The sequence below is a fragment of the Rutidosis leptorrhynchoides genome, chromosome 3 (genome assembly GCF_046630445.1).
Source record: "Rutidosis leptorrhynchoides isolate AG116_Rl617_1_P2 chromosome 3, CSIRO_AGI_Rlap_v1, whole genome shotgun sequence".
In the NCBI taxonomy this organism is placed as follows: Eukaryota; Viridiplantae; Streptophyta; class Magnoliopsida; order Asterales; family Asteraceae; genus Rutidosis; species Rutidosis leptorrhynchoides.
In genome coordinates, this window is record NC_092335.1 from 664,831,725 (window position 1) to 664,856,074 (window position 24,350).

General features: G+C 33.7%; 3 protein-coding genes across 5 annotated transcripts; 1 reads left to right on the plus strand and 2 right to left on the minus strand.

The window, feature by feature from the left end:
• Positions 1-1,688: 1,688 nt before the first annotated feature.
• LOC139899285 (NADH dehydrogenase [ubiquinone] flavoprotein 2, mitochondrial-like) lies at positions 1,689-5,578 on the plus strand. The gene is made up of 10 exons (XM_071882107.1): positions 1,689-1,820; positions 1,944-1,976; positions 2,090-2,155; positions 3,027-3,143; positions 3,370-3,447; positions 3,567-3,672; positions 3,782-3,828; positions 4,639-4,716; positions 4,803-4,868; positions 5,193-5,578. The coding sequence occupies exons 1-10, from the start codon at positions 1,755-1,757 to the stop codon at positions 5,298-5,300; spliced, it is 765 nt and encodes a 254-aa protein (XP_071738208.1). The 5' UTR covers positions 1,689-1,754; the 3' UTR covers positions 5,301-5,578.
• A 1,529-nt stretch (positions 5,579-7,107) lies between these two features.
• Positions 7,108-10,688, minus strand: LOC139899286 (transcription factor UNE12-like). Of its 2 annotated transcripts, none has more exons than XM_071882109.1 (6): positions 10,053-10,688; positions 9,146-9,259; positions 8,828-8,893; positions 8,615-8,680; positions 8,031-8,108; positions 7,108-7,851 (listed from the first exon to the last, which is right to left on the minus strand). In XM_071882109.1, the coding sequence occupies exons 1-6, from the start codon at positions 10,464-10,466 to the stop codon at positions 7,621-7,623; spliced, it is 969 nt and encodes a 322-aa protein (XP_071738210.1). In that variant the 5' UTR covers positions 10,467-10,688; the 3' UTR covers positions 7,108-7,620. The 2 variants fall into 2 exon arrangements, with proteins under 2 accessions (XP_071738210.1, XP_071738209.1); XM_071882108.1 differs by having other exon boundaries at positions 9,146-9,268; positions 10,053-10,685.
• A 2,792-nt stretch (positions 10,689-13,480) lies between these two features.
• Positions 13,481-24,033, minus strand: LOC139899287 (histone acetyltransferase GCN5-like). Of its 2 annotated transcripts, XM_071882111.1 has the most exons (13): positions 23,254-24,033; positions 23,036-23,100; positions 22,635-22,715; positions 16,749-16,820; positions 16,416-16,584; positions 16,065-16,108; positions 15,698-15,797; positions 15,404-15,472; positions 15,271-15,325; positions 14,866-14,981; positions 14,512-14,605; positions 14,251-14,392; positions 13,481-13,894 (listed from the first exon to the last, which is right to left on the minus strand). In XM_071882111.1, the coding sequence occupies exons 1-13, from the start codon at positions 23,815-23,817 to the stop codon at positions 13,828-13,830; spliced, it is 1,638 nt and encodes a 545-aa protein (XP_071738212.1). In that variant the 5' UTR covers positions 23,818-24,033; the 3' UTR covers positions 13,481-13,827. The 2 variants fall into 2 exon arrangements, with proteins under 2 accessions (XP_071738212.1, XP_071738211.1); XM_071882110.1 differs by having other exon boundaries at positions 15,271-15,472.
• Positions 24,034-24,350: the final 317 nt, after the last annotated feature.

Sequence of the window (24,350 nt, forward strand, 5' to 3'; positions counted from 1 at the left end):
GGCTGTTTCTTGGGACACCATGGAACTGTAGCACCATACATCATGAAAACATACCCAAAGTGCTTTTACTGGCCTCGACGTCGCTAGCATAGTCACCGTCAGTATACCAAACCAATCCACTAGAACTTGTCCGTTTATAAAATAAACTATAATCTTCAGTAGAACGAATATACCTTGGTATTCTCTTAGCAATTGTGAGATGGAATAGATTGAGACACAAAAGGCGTAAGCATTTGTGGCTAGTGGTGTAATATGAGTTCCAAAAACATTCTCAATATACCTAAATACAATGTTACATAGAAACAAGAACTAAATTGATATTTATATAAGCATAGAAATTCATATTCAAAGATAATAATTATTGTAAAATCTAAAAGTTATAAATTCACCTTTAAACATAGTGAAACACATTTTCTTAATTGGTCCAATCTTCAACCGAAAATGGGTCCAATCTTCAACCGAAAATGAGTCCAATCTTCAACCGAAGGTTTTTAGCACATTCGCCACTTAATTCAACACGAATATGTGGGAGTGTAATGTGTTTTGTGGTCATTAATTATTATCGGAACGAAACTACAGTCAAATATAAATGCATTCAATATATTAGAACAAAAACAATAATAGAGTTATAAATTGAGGGATATCACAAAGTGTCACAAATAATTTAACCATTAAACCATGATGTCACAAAACGTGTAAGGATATGTGGCTAGTGGGGTGATCTAACCCCAAAAAGATTCTCAATTGTCTTTAAATATGTATCATAATTCAAATGCAAAGATAATAATTATCTTAAAATCAAAAAAGTTTAAAATTCACCTTTAAATATAGCAAAATGACTTTTTCGGCATTGAATTACTTTGAATGGAAGCGAGCCTTCAAAAAGTCTTGCTCGTAGCGTCGTTCTCTAGTCATCGTGCGAAAATGGGTCCTCTCTTCATCCAAATTTTTATAGCACGTTTGCTACATAATTCAACACGATTATGTGGTAAACGTAATGCGTTCAAAAATGTGTTTTTCGACCATGAATTATTATCGAAATAAAACTTTAGTCAAATTTTCATTCAAAATGAAATTTCAAAACAAAAATAGAGTTATGAATTGAGAGATATTAAAAAAGCGCTACAAAATAACTGAACTATTAAACCAAGATGTCACAAAATGTGTAAAGATTAGTGGCCAGTGGAGTGATATTAACCTCAAAAGGATTTTCAATGTACTTGAATACAATGTTATATATATCAAAATGATATTTAAATATGTATAAAAATTTAAATGCAAAGGTAATAATTATCGTAAAAATCTGAAAGTTCAAAATTCACACGTTGAATGAGTTGCAATTTATATTATTTGACCGATAGAATTTATCCTCAATGAGCAACTCTAGTTAAATCTTTTAAAAATACCATATATTCAAAGGCAAAGAAATTTAAAAGATTTCAAGAATCCGCAAGAAAAGATATTGAACAAACTTTCAGTATATTTCAAGGTTAATAAACTTCGGCCGTTTAAGGAAAAAAAAAATAAAAAAATAAAGTCGTGTGTCGTGGACAATACTATGGTCTAGTATTTTTTTTTTTTTTTTTTTTTTTTGGCAACACTTGTGGTTTTTTTTTTTTTCTTTTTTTTTTTTTTTTTTGGTAAAACTTGTGCTGTCCACAGTCCACGCTTGCATTCAGGGTCTCTTTTTTTCCCCAAATTATAATTTCTCCCCCATTTCGTCACCGTTTACTTACTTACAGCAAACACCAAATATGTTAGCTCGTCTCGCATCTAAACGTCTACTCGAGATCCGTCAAGTTTTCCGTCAATCTCCACAGGTTAATTCAATTCAACTCAATTTAATTTATCTATATTTAGGTTTTTTTTTTTTTTTTTGCATCCATTTTGATTCAGTTTTTATATAATTTATTCACTTTGTGTATGTGTGTGTTATTATGCAGTCAACTCGATCATTATCCACTGCCCTAAACTATGTAAGTAGATGTAATCGGTTTCGAAATTATTGATCTTGATTTGGCAGTTCGTGTGATTTTGATTTTTTTTTTTAACTATGTGTTTTGTATGGTGTATTACTGTGTGTGTATAGCATATTGATACGCCGGATAACAAAGCCGATGGTCCATGGGAATTCAATGAGGCCAATAAACCTAAGGTTACCTCTAGTTATATTTCTTACATTATACAATTTATATTTATATTTATATTTATTATATTTATATACATTTATTTACTTTGTGAATTATGTAATACGGAGTAGTAATTTAACTTTAACATTTTTTATTTATGTAATTTTTGAAAACATTTCTTGTTTACTCTCATTAGTCATTTGACACGATTCATCTCACTCAACTGTAATGAGCTCAATTGTACTGTAAAGTACTTATTTTCCTATGTTCTAAGGTATGTAGATGATGTGTTGTATACTAGGCCCCGTTTGGCTCACGGAATCCAATGGGATTCCGGCGGAATTGGAATGGAATCTAGACATGTGTCGTGTCTAAATTTAATTCCAATTCCGCCGGAATCCCATTGGATTCCGTGAGCCAAACGGGGGCTAAGGATTTAGAAAAACTTATAAGTCTGACTTTTACATCTCATGAACATGTGCTTAGGTAATTGTGAAGTCTTATAAAGTTTAGATGGATATACATTTCAATTTTGATGAAAACAGATTATAGGCGATTAATGTAGGGGCGTAACTTTGGGAATAGTGTTTGTTTTTATTTTTGTTTTTTTAAGCAATGGAAGGTTAGGAAGAACATGCAAGGGGAAGACTGGTTGATGAGTGATATTTCATATATACTCTTAGAAAATTTGGAAATAAATTCATGGTTTTCTTGATACTATCTTTTAGCTATTATGTTTCTGGAAGCATTCTTTACATGAAATTCACAGTGAGTGTGGTATAACATTGCTTCTACGTTTGACCTGGACCTCTATGTTTACTAGTTCTAAGAAGTATTACTTGAATTCTGGCTTTTCCTATTCTGATTAAATGGTTTACCTATAATGCTATCATACAGGTAAGGGAGATTTTGTCTCATTATCCAACAAATTACAAGCAATCTGCAGTTATCCCATTACTGGATCTTGCACAACAACAACATGGGGGATGGCTTCCAGTTTCAGCCATGGATGCGGTAACTTTCATGCTTATTTGTATATTGCAACTTATTACTTCAATTTACTTTTCAAATCTTGTGGCTGCTTACACCCAGAAATCTTACATCTTGTTTTCAGTACCAACTCGTTTATTGTTATAGGTTATCTGGTGTGTATGCTGTTGGTTTACGAATGAATTTTGTTTTGTAGATTGTACTTTGTTATATTTGTTTACACTAATGTTGTGTTATGTTTCATGTGAAGGTAGCAAAAGTTATAGAAGTTGCTCCAATTCGTGTGTATGAGGTTGCAACATTTTATTCCATGTTTAACAGAGCAAAGGTAAAAGGCTGTAAACATTCATTTATTATTTTTTTTTTTTTGCATAATATTTATATCTGAAATTATTTATATCTGAATGTATTTATATTGAGATTATGAGTTGGGGCAATGACTTTTAGGTTGGAAAATACCATCTTTTGGTATGTGGAACAACTCCTTGTATGATTCGTGGTTCACGAGACATTGAAGATGCTTTATTGAAGCACTTAGGAGTGAAACGAAATGGTTGGTATTTATCACACAAGTCAAAATTATCCTTTTGTGATCTTATATACATTTAGAACTCTAGAAGTAACGTTTAAGATTATCTATGGCTACTTGTTACGATATGCAGAGGTTACAAAGGATGGCTTATTTTCTGTTGGAGAAATGGAATGCATGGTGAGTCACTTGGACTTAAACTCTGTACCTTAATAATATAGATGCCCAACAAATGGCCTTTGACCTAGAAGTTAGGGATAACCCATCAACCAAGAGGTTGTGGGTTAAGTCTTTAACAAATTTCTATATAATATACGGCTGTTTATAATCGGTGGTTTAGAGTGTGTGTGCAGTTCCCGGAACACAGAATTAATTGCTTGATGGGTCCCTGTGGTTTACACACATTCACACGTTAGTCTATGTACTTTGTTGTTGTTGTTGTTTATAATCAGTGGCTTAGAGTGTGCGTGTTTGCAGTTTCCAAAAACAGAGTTAATTGCATGATTGGTTCATGGGTGACCATTTTTGTATATGGTTTTTGCTATCATATACTTCGTATTACACGCCGGTAATGATGAAGTTGTTGAACATAGAGTATACTGGGTCAACCCTTAACTGAATGACTCGTTTTGATATGTCAATGGTCCCACCCATTTTGCTACATATAAATGCAGCACATGCACCCAGAATGTAAATGTTTGTTATACGTTTGAATCTGTAGTTGTATACCCTATCTTGTATACTATCAACCAAAAAGACACTGGAAACTTTCGAATGAACTTGTATGTTTGTCATGTCCTGAAACAGCAATGAGATACGGTTATGATTTCTGCTTAACTCATTGCATGCATGCACACTTGACGCTATGCTTTAATTTATTAATTAGGACTTATGTAGTAGGTTTCAAAAGTTTGAAAATACTATTTACACTCAAATTTGACAACTCAACCAAATTGGATGAAGTATATGATAGATCGACTGTTTGTGCAGGGTTGCTGTGTAAATGCTCCTATGATAACAGTGGCCGATTATTCTAATGGATCAGAAGGATATACCTATAACTACTACGTGAGCACGATACCCTTTTTAGTTATTATGGCACCAAACATTTGTTAACCTCAAAACTTTGAACTTCCTTTTTTTTACTATCGCAGGAAGATGTCACCCCAAAGAGAGTTGTTGAGATAGTTGAGGCATTAAAACGAGGGGAAAAACCACCGGTAAGAAACGCATTTACATAATTACATACAGCTGGCAAAATGGACTTTTCGGGTGAATTGGGTAATGGGTCAGGTCAAAACAAGTATTCTTTTGTACAGGTCAAAATGGTTGACATAGAACACTTTTTGTTTATAAATCATAAGACCCACTTAACCTTTTTCAGTTAAATTTCATATTTTAAATTATTTTGCCCATTTATCCTGTTAAAGAGATAACAGTAATATACTGGAATTGAAGTTGTGATCTTGAGTATTCATATTCATCATCTATAAATGATCATTATGTGAAACATTAGTTAACTTGCTTATGCTGACCCTTGACAGCGTGGGACCCAAAACCCGGATCGTATCAATTGTGGGCCTGCTGGAGGGAATACTACGTTGTTGGGTGAGCCCAAACCTCCCCCATGTCGTGACCTAGACGCATGCTGAAGCAGATTGTTTGTATTTTATGAAATGGGAATTTGAATTCATTTTGGCAAATGTTTTACATAATAATGCTATGCTATGGGCTTCAGATGTTTGCCGAAGTCCTTGAGTTCAAGCTGTTGTTGACATTTGTAATTTTGTAACGTATAAGACAGGAGCATAATTTTGCTCACATGAAAAATACAGAGTCCTTTTTTAATTTGTAGCTTCATCTTCATATGAAGTATGGTTCTGACTTCCCAGTGTTATAGCAGAAATCTACTTTGTTGAAGATTAAATGTATTTTCTGATCTGATTGTTGTCATTGAAATGATTTATATCATGATATACGCTAGAAAAAACATTAACTTCAAAATAACATAACTTTTTAAGCCGTGAATAGTCCGTCTACAAGAAGCTTTGTTTGGTTTTCATTTTGATTCACAAGGTAAGTGCTGAAAATTTTGTACTTTATTTTGATTTTCATATGTTTTTAGTTTAGTTTGGTTTGGTTTTTATGTAAGCTATAATCAACCTTATTGTTTTTGAATTTCTGGCTTGCTTACTATGGTTACAACTCTAATCTGTCGAACAAGAATGTAGATCGTAAATAACTATCAAAGTGTGTGGTTTATTACTTTTGTTGTGTCACAAACAAATGTACATAGATCCTGTTAAGATTGTGAAACTTAACATGAAGAATACGAGAAAATGTTGAGTAAAATTTATTTGCCTGGCGAAATCCGGGATCTTTTGGCAAAAATTTAATCAGAGCATCCTTCGTATGGCCAAACATAACATATGTATGGTAAACGCTTTGTTCGAAAATAATAAAGGATTGCTCTCTTGTTTATCCTATCGACTAAACAGATCACAATGTTACAGATTAGATGCAAGTATGTAACTACATTATATCTGTGTCGTATTGTTCGTTTCATTAATTTATATCCGTTCATTGTTTGTGGGTACATGTGGGTTTTTGTTTCTGCTACCAATAAGTTATTGTTAGCCGTTGTTTCCGTTATAATTCCTAACACAGTCCAAGTCAACTTTGTAGGATGGCTTTCTTGTGCCGGAAAGCTTTTCGTGGGGAAAGTTCAAGTACAAATGTTGAGCAAACCTCTTTTTAAGCATTACATTTGGTTGACTTAGATCAATTGAATTACTGAAAGGAGGATATTTATGTGCACATCTGTAGTACTAAAAGGAAAAATATGCAAGTCCAAACTTGAACATGGAAGAATACACACAAAAAAACTTGTGGTGCACCCGATTAAGGTGACGACACAGTTTCTAAAACTTCCGGGTACGAAATTGAAAGAATTTCAAGAAGATAACCAAAGTAAAAGCATATCAGGTCTTTTTGGCGAATCGATAGAATATAGAATAGTTGGTTAAAACATAAGGCTTGTAGTACAAGACTCTCTAAGAACATATAACTTATCTTCTTATTTAATTCCTAAAGCCAAATATTCAAGTGTTATATGGATGCTAAAGGTAAGCAGCCCCCATCAAATCTGTCATCCCAAATATGCTAATTTTTTTCTTTTGATTGCTGATATAAGTTGTTTTTATCAGTAGCAGTTTAAAAATAAAGTATAGCTATAAGAATACAAGTCAAATACATATTGTTTCAAGTAAAACCATGTTAACACATATTGCTAAATATAGTCTTTGTCTTGTATCTTGCACAATAATCTGCTACTAACGAAAAAATATATTTTGACCAGCCCGACCCGCCCATTTTACCAGCTGTACTTGATGGTAATCATACCAAGAAGGAAAACTAAGCAATGCCGCAACTTCATCGATCAATAATGCACATTAAAAAAGTCAAAATTACTTTCTATATTACCAACCCACTCACTCTTTTGCACCAATACTACTCCATATCACCACTATTCAACATCTTACAACTTTTTTGAACAAACAACTATTATCCACATACAAAGATACAAACTAAAACAATATTATATTCAAGATAAACATAATAAGTATAGATATATTAAGGTCCCCACAATCCACTACCCCAAAATATATAAAATTTAAAGCCTCCCCCCACTATAAAAAGTTTATAATCCCCTTTTTCCTTAGTCATCCACCACTAATAGTATCACCAATTGACACAACAAAAGGCAACATATCAAGCAAAGGTTTGACAACTTTTTGTTCTTATAAAACATGATGAGTGGTGGAAAAAGAAAAAGATAAAGGGACCTATGATGCTGATTGCAACTAAACCAGATTAGTGAATGGTGATTTCATTAGCATCTAGGACTAGGACTAAAACTACAATAAAGTTGTACATTATTTTGGATGATTTATGGAACCATTTTTAGAAGGTTTATAAAGGAGGTTCAGATTCGGGTTTGATAATTGAGGTTGAATCTGGAGGTTGTGTATGATATATAGCAGATGCAAGTGATATAGGCATGATGCAAAGTGCCTTAGATTGAAGAAATTGCATTGCAGCCCCGACGTTTTCTTCCATTAGTTTCGCAACTTGTCGTTCTGTACCGTCATTTGACCATTTCTCCCATGCTGGCTGGTTTCTTCCTCCTTCACCACCTTCTTCCTGTTAAAATCTTGAAAGTCAACTTACAGCTTGGGCACGCTAATTTTTTATGAAAAGTTTTAAACTTGTAGGACGAAAATGTTTTGGGTCAACCCAATTTGACCCGTGAAAAAAATACCCAGATACAAAATCCGACCCGCCCATTTTCCCACCTCTAATAAATTAAAGAGCAGTGTTACCTCAACGGATGATATAGGGATGTCAGTGACAAGTGGTGCAACGGCGCTGGCTCCGCCCAATCGACTCATGCTCAATACCTTCAAGGTACAAAAAGGTAGATAAATGAATAAACTAATGAACACATGTGTGCATTCACACGAAAAGTATGATACAAGTAATTGTTGGAATAATGAGATGCCTAATCTTTTGCAAGTCATCAGAAAACACATTCTACAGTATCATAAGAGGGACCATCACTATGATGAGTAGCATTTAACTTGCTTTGTATGTTTCAAAGTCTAGTTTTAGCATAATTGAGATTTCCACACGTAGATGCTAATCATAATGTCCCCCCAAGTAATGGCTGAAACTCATATTATCCATAAATGTATGTATCTTTGTGCATGTGCACAAGCATGTACTATAACTATATTTGTAGGTATGTATAAGAAAGATAACCGGTATACTATATGTGTAACAAATAACACATGCATTTTGACTATTTTTTCGTACTATGATACCCAAACAAGCAAACGGATAGTGATATAAAAGATGTCATTAGAAATATGTTAAGATAGAGTGCTTTAGATAGAGATAAATTTACCTTAACTTGAAGTCTTAGGAACTTGACGTAATCCACAATTTCATCAAGCATGGCAGCTCTATCCGTCTGCACACAAAAAATACGTAACATATATTTTAAAAAAGAGGAAAATTCCACGTTGCAACAGAAGAAAAAGAAAGAGTGCAAAGTATATATCTTTCAATATTATTAAAAACAAAGAAAAAAAAAAAGATTCATCAGTATGGAACACACCTTATTGACACTAGGAACCAGTTCCTGTAATGCCCTGATTCTTTCTGCTATTCTTTCACGGCGCAGCTGTTACAATAATAATTTAATCAATTAAGTTCTCGATCAAGAATCACACAAAAAATAATTATAAAGAGTTCATGTTATATTACAATTTGCAATTTGTAATTTGTAATTCGTAATTACCAACTACATCTGATCCACCACAAGGATATTTACGAAATAACAATTAATACAAATAGTTTACACAGACCACAAAAACAAATTAATTAATTTAATACATACATCATTTTCAATTAAAGAATAGAAAATCAGAATTACCCTCTCAGCAATACTGTGTGGATCTGTAGCCTGCCCTCGCCTCGCTCTGACCCTCGTGGGACGAACAGTTGGTGGATTTGGAGCTGTTTGCACCACATTAGGCATTTGCTGACCCTGAAACCCCTAAATCATCAAACAATTTTAGTCAATACACAAAAATTTTCACCTTCATATATAAAAAAATCATCTACATGTCTCATTCCCAATAACAAAATGTACACTATATTTAGGCATGCTAGATGTGTGCTTTCAAAGTGATATTTAAAGTTCAAATCATAATAATCAACTAACATATTTATCAAGTTATCAAGAGTCAATTATCTTAGAAAATGAATATATTAATATGAATTTTTCTATAAGCTAAAATGTCATATCATAATTTGTAAGCTTTTTCAATGACTCAGAGCTGAGTATACGTTTATTCTTACGTATAAAATACTACAAGTAAAATAGTAAATTGAGCATTGATTCACGGAAGAATAAGTCCATGTAATCAATTGAAGGAATATAACTATATAAAGTCAAACATCTTGGCTATAAAATTCTACTAGTACATGTTAAATAAAGTACTAAAAAAAACATTCCCTATTTTTTATTTGTGTCGTAATAATTTTAAAAACGATAGAAAAAAGATGACAAAAAGTATGGAAAACCTGACGGATCCACATGTACATATTCTACTGGAATGGTAGGGATAGCAACTCGCCAACTCATCCACCATTATTTTCATTTTCATATGAAATAAAAATAATGCCAATTTAAAATACCTCATTTCAGCCCAAAAAAGCTTTTGAAAAATTGAAATCTATATGTACATGTACATATAACAAAAATATAAATATGTAAAAAGAAAAACAGTTATTTCGAGAGAAATTAAAATAAAATTCGTTCATATGCAAAAACATACCGAATTAGAGAGACGGCTATCAGCAACAACGTCATCACGAAACCGTTTAGCGCTACTACCAGAAGCGTCATCCATTTTTAGAAATCCGCCACCTCCTCCGCCTTTACTTCCGTGATCTAAACTTAACCCTAACGGAAAATGAAACCCTACACCGCCACCACCACCACCACCACCACCACCACCACTTCCTACTAAATGATGATGATTATGATTATGATGATCACCACCGCCAGCTGCGGCTGAACTCAATTGCAACATCATAGAATTAGCCGCTTCGTTTACCGCTAAATTTGAATGATGATGATGATGATCGGTGGTATTAGTAGCAGTTGCTGCGAAATTACCTGTAGGAAACCCTAGGATTTGTTCGAAGAAATCGTCAGCTGAACCGTCTGATGGATTACTATTCGCCATATGTGTGTGTATATATATGTTGTATAATTAATTAGCTAGTTTGAATGGGTTGATTATATACAACGTAGCTATGTGATTTTATATAATAGTTAGGTGGCTAGCTAGGGTTTTGGTGAATAAGAGGGGTGGATTGATAAAATGAAAAGAAAAAGGCGGGAGTTATATAAACACGGATGATATATTTATAGTCAGTGAGTGTGCAGCTTTTCTTCTTCAATGTATTTGGAGAGTAGAAAATAATAATAAAACATACTCCGTGAAATAATATGTTAAAGTTTTTTTTATATATAAGATAAAGATAAAAAGCTAAGTAAAAAATTAAGTGTAAAACCTTAAAATAGATAAAAGTTACAGTGTAATAACGACATTTCATAAACTGATTTTTTTTATTCGAAGATTATTAAATTAGGACAAATTTTGTTTATATTTACGGGTGTGTTTGGCTGAATTAGCTGAAGTTATTTTTAGCGAGAAGTTGTAACATTTTTTTTAAGTGGTTGATAAATTAGTTAAAACTAAACTTTATAGTTCTAAACTGATTTAAAAGGTCTAAAATATAGAATATACAAATATTTAAAAAGGGTATATCAGTAATTTTATCAATCATAATTCATAACCTCTACTTTTTTTTTAGAAAAGCTAGTTAGAAAAAAATTAATTTTTAAACTCTATATTTTATTATAAATTCTACTTTTTTTTTTTTTTTTTTTTGCGTTATCTACCAAAGCCTAAAATCATAATTTATAAGTTATTTTAGACCATTTGCAGCGGTGACGGGATGATGGGGCGTGATAGAGTATTTTTGTGGGGTATAGTGCTGATTTGACAAAGGTATGGCGTGATGGAGTTTGTAGTGGTATGGGGTGATGGTTGTGTGATGGAGTTATTTTATTATTTTTATTGATTTAATTAAACTATAAAAGGATTTATCTAAATTGTGATTGGTTGATATCTCCATCACCCCCAATTTTACTTCCGTGATGCTCCCATCACGCCCACATAATTTCCCTCCCATCACGCCCCATAGTGGCGTGATGGAGGCGTGATGGAGGTAAAAAATGGCCATCACGCTGCACTAGGAGTGGTCTTATAAAAGCTCTTAAAATGTATTATCTGAAGTCTGAACACTTATTTTAATTATAATATATATTTTATATATTATATATATGTATATAAATAGTCGTCGCGCTGGGGCTTTCGGGTTGCATATTCATATTCATTGTAGCGTTATGTATTTACAGAAGCAAAAACGGCCGATGCATTGCTTCGCGAAATGATTTCCTCCGATAACTAAAATTTTGTTTTAGTAGTAAAGATGACCATCGCGTTGCAACATGTTGGTTTTAACGTCTTATAAAGTAATGTCGAGCGAGAACTGATATTGACATGAAATAGTTAATTTGGGTAGTTTATTGTATGTGTATATATATATGTATGAAAGGTAGTCCAAATGGTTAGCGTTTTTCAAAAAAAAAAAAAAAAAAATTCCGTTTCGTGTGTAGTTAATTGCGTTGTGCTGGAAAAGTTATTTCGAGTTAAATGGCGGCGGCGGTGAAAAATATCTCATGACGAATAGAATGATAAGCCCCCGCATTAGATGTCGGTGCGTTTAGCGTTTTTTGTTTTGTTTTAAAAGTGCTCGTTTCGAACGTAGTTTGTTTCGTTTTGTTCGAAAAATTATTTCGGGTTTAATGGTGATGGCGGTGAAAAATAAGTAGCGTCGAGCAAAAAACTAAGCCCCATCTAAGATGTCGGTGTGGATATCGTTTTTTAAAAAAAGTCCGTTTTGAACGTAGTTAGTTTCGCTTTGTTCGTAAAATTATTTCGAGTTTAATGGTGATGACGGCGGAAAATAACGCGAGACGAATAGGTAAGATAAGGCCCGTGTAAATTTAAGGTGGTATTTGAGTTTTATTTTTTTCTTTAAAAATGAGTTTACGTTTTAAATCCTTGAAAAAATTACAAATGAGACCCTAAAAGAGGGGTGTAAAGTGTCAAATTGTGAGGATGTTTGATATTGTAGTTTGATAAACTAAAAGGGTCTAAGCTACATTTTTTGGCACCTCTTTTAGTATGTAAGAGTTAATAATTAATACTATAATTATTATTTATATTGAATAATTAATTAGTTTTCGTTAGCATTTGGCATGGAGTACGGTTTAAAACGGTAGGACTTATTTTGTGAATTTATCATTTTAAATTCACATTTTATAGAGAAAAGTTCAATGAAATGACATATTATGAGAAATGAAATGTTGCAAATGAAATTGACTTAAAAGTTTATTAAATTTTAATGATTAAAACATCAGAGAAATGAACACAGAGAAATGAACACACAACAATAAATTTCACTGGAGCGGAGATAAAAGAAATAAACTTAAGAAGTGAAAAAAGATTATTTCATCATCCGACTTTGATCGAAAATATCACGGTCCATATCTAATCTTGATGACAATTGCAGTCACTGCAATATTAATATCAGGAAAAAAAATAGTTTTTCGAATTGCAATTTGGTTGAGGCAAGATTCTACTTTTATGGCGAACTTTCTTTTTTTTTTCCCGGCAAAAATAACGAAAACTTTCATAAAAACGGAAACCGTTTTTGAATAGAAAACGTCTTCAACAAAGTATACAAAGAAACTCCGGAGAGAGATTAGAAAGTTTCAGAGAGCGATTATTTATTCACATAAAATTTACAAAAATTACCTCACAAAAAGGAATGTTATATAGAATCAAATCAATCGAAACTAATTATTATTACTCTTATTTTGTGGATATATTTTTGTGAATAATTTGGGAGCCTATCCCTTTCCTTTTTGATAGTACTGTTTCATAATTATTTAGTGAAATTGATGTTAGTTATGTAATTTTGTAAGCACACACAAGATGCATGAGGTAATAGCAAAAGCTACACTGGATCATCACCTCTTGTCATGACAGTTGACTAAACAAAAATCTACAAAGTACAAAAACAAAAACTCTGTATACACATTGTTTACAGGTTGATATTTGTAAATGCATTTCTTGCAACTTAAACATGGTGATACTCTAAATACAAATCTTTCAAATTGATTAAAATTGTTCATTTTAACATAAAAAGTAACAACAAAACTACAAAGTCCTGACTACTTACCTACATGTCGCGTTTACACACCGGTCTAAACTATTGGATTTATCAGTCCATACCCAGCTTTTTGTTGCACTTCTAAACCTAAGCCGGCCCAACCACACACGGACCAGTCTCATTGTGATATAGTCATTTCTAATATCAAATACACTACAAGTTAATAAGTTATGTATGCTGACCATAACAAATGTATAACATTGTATCAGTACCGACAGACCATTTTATTCCTATTTCTTATTGCTGAATCTTCAGAAATGATTGCAGACCCGACTGTACTCTACTCGAAAAGAATGCTTCTAGCCTGCATAAGCTCAACTCTTAGAGACATTTCAATTAAATAAATTTGCTGGAAAAAAAAAAAAATGCATAAACATTTATTACATCCGCCAACAGACACACACAGACATAGAGGTGGCAAAATAGATGGGTCAGTTGGGTCAGGTAACTATGAAACTGACCTAAATATTTATAGCACAAAGCTAAAAATAATGACTTGGGAGGTTCTATGCATCAAATACACACTGCGGGTCAGATTTCAACCTGTTTACCCTTTACAACCCATTTGATCTGTCATATTTTAGCTACTTTTTATGTTAACAATTACCATCTCTATGTGAGTGCAACAAAGGCGATAAATAAACAAATTTGAAATGTAACCTGGTGGAACATTTGAAATAAATAGTTTCTGGAGAATTATAGGTTCGAGCATTGGCAAACATCCTCCTGGCATCAGCAAGGAACATCTCCAGTGCTACATAATACTGTTCTGACTCCACCCGTCTTGACATGGTCTTAAGATCTAACATCAGTAAAACATTCGTTAGTATTAATGTGTGTCTGTGTGTGTTTGTGCGTGTAAAAAAAGATATGCAATAAAACGTGTTGTCGAAATGTAGATACTTGAAAAATAGTAGTTACCCATGGGATCTCTAATGATGTCATAATAGTCTGGAACATCACGAACATCAACAGGTTCCTTAAAAGGCCAAGCATCAATATGGTCGTGCATTGCCTGCTCAGAACAAACTCTTTCCATAAATAATTGATGTAACAATTAGGATTATTTAAGACATTCATGATGCTATAAACACTTGCATACATTATGGGCAATTATTATACCATTTGACTTGTATTTTCCACTTCAACTCATTCTTTCAGTTTTACATGCAATTAAAGTTGAGCCATTTTCATATAACTGGGTTGAAAATGTGACTTCTAACAGAAACACATTAAGAATGCAATATTCGAGGAAACTAGGACTTTGAAACTTGCCTTTAGAACTGCTCGCATGAAATTAGTCAACTTTGGATTCAAAGTACCATCAGATGAAGCATTAACAAACTTAAAACGAGAATGTCCCCATTGATCAGGACTCCACCCAGCTTCCCCTGCAGTATACAATCAATTACTACTTGAAAAAAAATTGAAAATAGTAACATTTAGAACTTAAGTTACTAAGTACGATTACTACTGCATGAGGGGCTACAAGAAGTACAATCTACAAACTATAACCTGTTCCTAACCCTTTAATAAAAAGGAAATAAAGACAAGTTGACATATAGAAGTAATATAAACAAATGAAGAAGAGGAGAAAACATTCTGAGGTTTTACTTATGACTAACAAAACGTTATGACACATATTTAGCAAATTATTAGGGAAGGGGTAAAAGGACTTACTCAAACCAGGAATATCTTCAAGTTTACATATCCTTTTTGGAATTCCAGATTCTTTCTGTAAGAAAGATATGAGCGCTTTATATAAATAAATGTGGCTTCCAAATAGTGAAGTGACAAGTAAACATGAGCGTACCTTTTGGAAATCAATACCAGGGTAGACAATGTGACAGTTTGAGAGCTCTCTTATTTTCTCATCAATTGCCTGAAAGACAAAATAAGAACAAAAGTTCATCAAGGTACTAGTACAATTATGATCGTTACTGTTTAAGCAAAGGTATTTCAGGTCAAACAAGCTGGAACTAAATTTTACTTATTTAACTCATTACCCGTCCTGCATATTTTGCCACCCTTGGTAAAATCATGCCCTTCTGTACGATGTATGATGTAAAAGGTAATCATAGCCAAATTCACATGCAGTAACTTTTACCTGCCTCTGACGGTGAATCATGGTTGATAGATCCGTGTATGGGAGTTTTGGATCAATTTTACATTCCATGAGAATCCCTCCATCATAATCTTTAATGTACCTGTTATACAAGATTGTTACCAACATCATGAAGTAAATAAAACTTAGGTATATTAACACACACAGAGAGACAATGTAATACAAACAATGACATGAGTAAACTGTTACTAAAAAATCCCCATTTTTTGTGTATCTGAAAATAAATGAAAAGGGACAACATGTGAATAAACTACAGCTGCATATAGTAGTTAAGGCTTTTATGATTCACTTACATTCATGATATATGTGAATATATCAAGAAAAAATCGTGATATAGTAGTTTACATACCCATGCCACCGTTCTTTCTCCAAGAAAATATCTTTTGTAAAGCCCTACAAAAGAATAAACAAACGTCTAATTAGTTCACTAAAATGATATTATAAGACTAGGATGCAAGTGACACACAACACAAAAAATCAAATCTAACAGTATTACAGGGTTCATAGTATAGTTTAATTAGTTCCCTGATATAGTGGCTTCTACAGGAAAAAAAAAAAAAAACGTTTTTTAACACTTGATCATGTCTTCAACAAACATGCAATACATTTCTGTTGGAAGAAAGTAAATGGAAAGAAAGGAAACATGTTTACTATACAAACATGTCTGTAATTTAGTCATAATAGTTAAGAATTGTCTAACCTGTTTATTAAAATAACCAACAGCGTTGTTGTCTGCATACGTCAAAAAATGAGTAAGCCCATCCACATCTCGTGCATGTTGCTTTAAATGATTCATTAGTCTAGTGCCATAACCCTTTACTTGCTCATCCGATGTGATCGCACAAAAAGCTATCTCCCCAAATTTTTGGCTAACATATCATATAGACAACAAAGAACAAAATTATAGAGTTAAAAACAATATATCCATCACAAGACGAACCATGCAGAAGTCTAAGCAAACAATATATCTTCTCAAAACTAGATTACTCCAAAAAAAAAATTGTAACTGCTGACAGATAATTAGTGTTTTTACCTGACATAAGGCCGGTATGTAATACCACCCATAACGGAATTGCCTTTGATGACCATTACAGATTTGTGACCTCTGCATCAGATAAAAATTTGATCATCCAATAAATATAGTCCCCAACACTAGTATATCAAGAAGACGACATACATTGATGTAAGAATCACATCAAGCAACCGAAACAAATCTAACAGCTTGGTATAAACTATAGCTTCTGAGTAAACATAACAAACAAACTTTGGATAACAAATCTTTTTTTTTTTTTTTTTTTTGGGCAAGGAGAGAAATATATTAATTTTCAACAAACATACATGGGCCGGACATAACCCTAAGCCCAACACCAAAACAAACACAACAACAAAACAACAATTAATCCATCACTAATTTGGCATCAGCCCACTTCATATGCCAAATTCTTCCAGCAAATAAAACTGCAGGCGACTTTTTAACTTTCAAAGTCATCAATTTGCATCGAATATAATCTTGAATAACTGCACTAATCTCCTCCACATTCCTTCTCCTATTCTTAAAAACTTTCTTTCTTGCCAAATATAATACACACAAGCTGCTACCATTAAACGGTTGATTATACTCCAGATGTTGCCAGAATAAGGATATCTAGCCATACTTTTAATAATATCCTCCAACACATCAGGAATACCCTTAAACAGCAACTTTTGCTTCATCTTTCTCCATATATTCAAGCTAAAATCACATGAAAAGAATAAATGTCTTATAGAATCTTTAACCTGACCACATAAAGAACACTTTAAAATCTGAGTAGGCATCCATTTTTCCATCCTATCATGAGTGTTTAATCTCTTTAGAGTAGCAAGCCATAAGATGAAGGCCTGCTTAGGATCAAAGTGCTTAAACCAAATGACATGATGCCAATAAACTTTATTACTATTACTTCTGAAATCAATCCATACTTGATGAGTTGAAAACTTGACCACAGTTCCACCATTAGTGATCCACAAGTATTCATCATCAGAATAAAGATTATGTAAAGATTATGTTTAACAAGAATATGAGGCTTGATCTTGTCTCTCAATTGCAGCAACTTCTTCCAGCCCCAACTGTCATTACAATCTGCTTCCACTTCCCAAATATTTTTATCTTTTAATTTTATAATATTGACCCATTTGCTCCATAAAGAATCAGACTGAGCAAAAAATCTCCATAAGTTTTTAACCACAAGAGTTTCATTCCACTCTTTTAAAGGCTTAAGCCCCAATCCACCTTGATCTTTAGGCAAACACACATCCTTCCAGGCTACTTTAGCTCTACCTTTTAAAGAACCATCTTGACACCATAAGAAGGTTTTCAGAATTCTATCAATATCATCAATAACACCACATGGAAGAATATAGACAGAGGCCCAATAATTCTGCATAGATGAGAGAACAGAAGCAACCAATTGCAATCTTCCAGCATATGAGAGCTTCCTATTTTTCCAATTTAACACTTTCTTTTTAATCTTATCAATTAAGCTTTTACAGTCTTGAATACCAAGCTTTTTGGCCAAAAGGGGAACACCTAAATACTTCATAGGCAGTTTACCAACAGAGAACTGCAGAAGATTAGTAATCTTGAGTTGCACATTGATAGGAACACTACCAAAAAAGATGGTGCTTTTTCCAACATTTGGAACTAAACCAGAAACAAGACCAAAATCATCAAGCCCTTTTTTAATAACACTCACAGAGAACTCATTTCCATGGCAAAAGACAAGTAAATCATCTGCAAAACAAATGTGAGATAGATGCATTTGCTTACACTTGCTGTGATATTTGGTTATCCTGAATATTTTTCTTCAAAATCAGAGAAAGCACCTCCATAACAAGGGTAAAAAGGTAAGGAGAAATGGGATCTCCTTGCCTAAGACCTCTACCCCCTTTGAAGAACCCTTTAACTTCACCATTTACACAAATAGAGAAAGAGGAACTGGTAACACAGGACATGATCCAACTGACCATTCTCTCATGCAGACCAAAGCCATGTAAAACATCATTTAAAAAGTCCCAATTCACAGTATCATAGGCTTTTTGAATATCAATCTTAACAGCACATCTACTAACACCTTTAGCTCTGTTGTATCCTTTAAGAAGCTCTTGAGCAACAAGCACATCATCATGAATAGACCTCCCTGGAATGAAGGCACTCTGACTACAGTTGACCAGTTTGTTTAGACCCATCTTTAGCCTATTAGTAAGCACTTTACTAATGCACTTGTATAGGACATTGCAACAAGCAATGGGTCTAAAGTCAGAGACCTTATTAGGAGTGTCAATTTTGAGAATAAGGGCAATTAGAGTAGCATTCACCTCCTTAAGAAGCTTACCAGAATCAAAGAAGTCCTTTATTGCATTACAAATATCCTTACCAACAATATTCCAAGCTTTTTTGAAAAAGAGTGATGAATAGCCATCAGGTCCTGAAGCCTTGTTGTCATCAATATCAAAAAGAGCACTTTTAACTTCCTCATCTGTGACAGGACCCACCATAGCAATGGACTCTTCATTAGAAAGTTTATTTTCAAAAATATTTCCCAATCTCTGTAGAGGAATACATTTACCATTGTCCCCTAAGAACTTTTGAAAATGGTCAACAAACTGGTCAGCAACAAGATCACCACTAAATCTATTACCATTGTCATCACATATGGTATCAATCTTACTTTTCTGCTTTCTACTTTTTAAAATGCTATGAAAAAACTTAGTATTTTTGTCACCCTCAGCTAACCAATGGACTTTAGCCTTCTTCTGCAACAAAATAAGCTCTTTTTGTTTTGCTTTTTCATAGTCATTCAAAGCATTGACTGCAGCAACTCTACTCTGATGATCATGAGGATTTTTATCAATGGCATCTTGACACTTCCTTAATCTATCCTTCATTACAGTAACTTTAGAAAAGACATTTCCATTATTCCAATTCAAAGAATTAAGATTCTTTTTAAGCTTTTTCAACTTTGTGACCACTTGAAACATTTTATGGCCAACAACCTGCTCCTTCCATGCTTGCTCAACAACTGAAAGGAACTCATCTTTACATGTAACATGGTTCATAAATCTAAAGGATCTCTTCCTTTTCACTAAGCAATTAGGGATATTAAGAAGAGAAGGACTGTGATCAGATACCATATAAGGAAGAAATATGCCATGAGCCTGAGGATAAATAGAGAAAAATAGCTTTTTAAGAGTACTGCATTGGGGGTTTTTCAAAGATTTTGTCCAGGTAAAGAAAAACCATGTGCTCCCCAGATCATCCACTTCAATCTCATTAATGCAATTATTAAAATCATCCATATCATCATTTATATTAGAACATCCATCACTGTGTTCATTCACCCTTCTAGTAGCATTAAAATCTCCCATCAGGATCCAAGGTAAACCATTTGCAATATTTGAATGATCTTTCAAAGTAGCCAATAACCTCTTCCTTTCCTTACCACTATTACTACCATAAACATAACTGCAGTAAAACTTAATCCTCTTATCAATAGATTCAACCAAACAAAGGATGACTAGTCTATCAACTTGAAGAATCATACTATTAACTACATTATTGTTCCAGCCAACAACAATTCTGCAGCTATTAGGGCTAAGGAAAACATTAGATGCCCAATTCCAATGCTCAAATACATTCTGACATGCCTTGTTAATATTAGCAGGTTTTAGATGAGTTTCAATAACAGCACACATACACAGATGTTCATCTTTAATAAACTTAGCCACTTCTTTTTGTTTATCAACCTGACACATACCTCTAATATTCCAGCTAGCCATTTTAAAATCCATAGATAACAAATTTAGAGATCATTTCCCAGAATACCTAGGTCAATCCCCTCGATCTCATTTGCACCCAATACACTATAACTCCTTTCATTAGTAGCCAAAACATCCTCTTCTGGAATATCTTCATTTAAGTCCCCCTCATCAGACTTAAAGTCTTCTTCACTTTCAGATAACACAGCAAACTTATTCATACTTTGCTTCAATTCTTTATTTTGCTTTTCATTGAGTTTCCATTTGTTGTTTTCTTTGTTCACTTGCACATCCACTTTCTTTGGCACATAAATCTGTTTTATATGCACCTGTTTAGCACCTACATTCTTCCCATTAGCCTTCTTATTCTGCACCATGACAAACCCCTCTTTATCAGCAACCTTGTTACTTTCTTTGATCTGGATTTCATTTGCTGTTCTAGGCCTTATTTTACAGTTATCATGGTTGTGGCCAAATACAGCACAGTGAGAACACAATGCAGGCTTCCAATCATATTCTACTTTAACATGCTTCACACCTTTTGTGATCTGATTACTATCTCTATAGTGAATATCCACTTGATCCATATAACCTTTTGCAGCCTCCATTTCCACCATAACACGAGCAAACCCTACCCTGCCAACCCCTTTATGGCACATTGAAGCATGTTGTCCATTATAATTGGTTTTCCCAACTTGCTAGCTATTGCACTTATTCCTTTTGAACTCCATGCTTCAAGAGGAATGTTTGAAAGCTTGGTCCACACTGGTAGTTTGGTTGGCTCTACCTTTTCAATATCAATCTCTGGGCTCCACTTAGTAACAAAAAGAGGCTTACCTTGAACAATCCAGGGACCTTGATTGATGACTGAGTTCATACCATCAATACTCTTAAACTTGAAGAAGCAGACTTGCTTATTATCCATTATAATGTCATCAATACCAAATTTATGCCACATTTTTCTCAAATTATACCTAAGCATTCCAAATGGCATAGTGCCACCAATGATATAACCATAAGCAGTTTTATTCCATTTACTACAACCTTCAACAACATATTCTTCATCAAAAACAACAAACTCATTGCCATCATCATCCACAGTTAATGGAATATAACTCAGTTTCTTATCTAACTCATCATTTGCAACCTTAGCATATGAAATACTTTGATTAGGTATCTTAATTGAGTGATCAATAGAAGTACCTTCGCTATTATGCATCATAGCCTCAGTAGCAGCATCAATTTCAACTGATTTGTCAGTATTCACGCCTAGGGTTGGAAATTGATCTTCACGAAACTCATACGTGCCACATCCTTTCTCAGATCTCTCATTTGCAGCCAATCGCGAGCCATCACTTTCAGAAAAATCATTCACAGGCTCTGTTTCAATACCGTCATTGCTTCTGTCACTATCAATATCTTTTGATTTTAGGTTATGAACAGAATCCGCAAATTTAATTGGGATTTTTGTTTTTCGTTTTGAATTTTTGCGATTAGGAGACATGATTAATGGATTGAATAACAATCGAAGCTATACAATTGAAAAAGAAACAGAAAAACGAAACAATTAGCTGAAAATCGAACAAAAACGATGAATTTTGCTTAGGAAAAATTCAAAAAAGGGGATGAACAGTTTCCCGCCAAAATCGCCTCGTGGCCATGAGAGAGAAAAAGTATATTCTTCTTCTTAACTAATTGAACTGAATTTTTGGATAACAAATCTTGTTTTCCTAAAATCATAACTATATGTATTCCCTTAAAGTCGTAATGATATTTTAACAGAACACAACAGGTGTTTTGAAGGGAAAATGCAAAATAAAGCCACATCATACAAATCCACATGACTCTCTGGTTTATTAAGATCGTCATCACGTGTCTATCTATTTAGAATTGATTAGCTTATGCGATTTCCTTCTATTAGGCATTAGCATTATCTCCTTATCAACAAAGATTGTTACCTCACTATAAAAAACACAATTTCTATCTAAATTGTACGGTACCTGACATCTACAAATCACTAATTACACCCCAAATTCTATTATTTTCCTGTTCAGAACAATCTGCCTCCATAAATGCAGATCAAGGTATCAAACTCATATGTATGGGTAACAGTATACATAATTACCTATCCATCACAAGACGAACAATGTATTCCTTAGGCATGTTAGGTAATTGCCTTGCAAATATATTCTTCAATCCAATTAACCTGCCAAAAACACAGATATTAGTACAATTGGCACGATATCCATACCTCAATCTTTGACTAGTATACATAACACAAACTATTATACAATTTCTTTTATTAAAATAACTATAACTATATAGAATGCGTGTCTTTCTATATACACTACTCTACACACATAAACATCGGCCAGTAGTTCATAAATCCTAATTCACTGCTCAACCTCAATAGCCAATATGTACCTCTAGAGGTCCCACAAATATCTCTAATTTATAAATTTAATGTATAGGTTTCAATAATAATTGAATAAATAAGTAAACAAACAAAGAGAGAAAAGAAGATACCACATCATATGCTCATCAATTCTATCATTTGAAACGCAGACAAATTTAAGTTTTCCCGCTTCCTCCTGCGTATATCGTAAATCATAGTGAACATATAGTATATAATATAATATAATATAATATAATATAATATTACAAATAACACGTTATCAATACGATATGATTACGAGCATCATTCAGCTAATGAGGATCTTGAATAACCTCATGAATCAAACTACCTCTCTTTTTAAACTCTCTTCTCTACCACAATAAGCTCCACTGGTCTGCAGATTCTCAGTAAATATACTTTTCACTGTTTCCTCCTTCACAGCACTCCCCGAAACTGCCGCTGGAGTCGACACAGCCGCTGATCCAACCGGACCGCCAAGGCCATCTTTCCCTACTTCCGACGGCTCAACTTTCACCGAATTTTCCGTTTTCGGCTTCGTGTTTCGTGCAGCAGGCCCTACATTATTCTCCAAACGAGATGTTGTAAAGTTCCGCATAGACGAATCATCGTATTCTTCCTCATCATCATCAACAGCATCTTCGAACTCTTCGGAATCGTCGGAATCAGCACCTCCACGTGCGCTGATGCTCTCGAGATCGTCATTGGAGGTAAGCGCACCGTCGCGAGTGTCGGAGAATGACGAAGGGAAGGGCGGAGGATGGTCTTCAGGCGCGATGAGCTTTCGTTTGTGGATGGATGAGGTAGCGGAAGCCGAGGCTGAATGTGACGGTGACGGTGTTTGCGAACTACGTGATCGGAGGGGTGCCGTTAAGTGTGATGAATGTGTATCCATTTCAATTGTAAATTGAAATTCGCGTGATAACCGTTACGATTGTGAGCTCAATTTCATGTGATTAGGTACAATCGAATTCAATTTTGGTGAGATTTATCGGTTAGGGTTTCAAAATCAAATTAGGGCTAAATTCAATAGTTACGACTTACGATCATCCATCATAAGGATATACGTAGCAGTAGATACTTCCCCTGTATTTTGGTGAAATATTCGAAATTGGTGTTCACTTTGACTAGTGAGTTAAGTGAGTTAAGTAACAGTTGGTATTTATTTATTTTGAACCAATTTTTTTTTGTTTTTTTAGAAAAGGCTAACGACAGACTCAAGGATTGTGATTAAGACGTTTTATTTTGTTGTACATATTGATATTGATAACCGCTATTAGAAAATTGACCAGTTTCCGCCTTGTACAACATTATATAGTATCTTAATGACAGTCTTTAAGGCTGTCGTTAGCATTTTCCTTTTTTATTAAGGTAGAAATTTTATAAATGATACCGAGATGCTAAAGTAGTAAAAAATTAAAAAAAAAA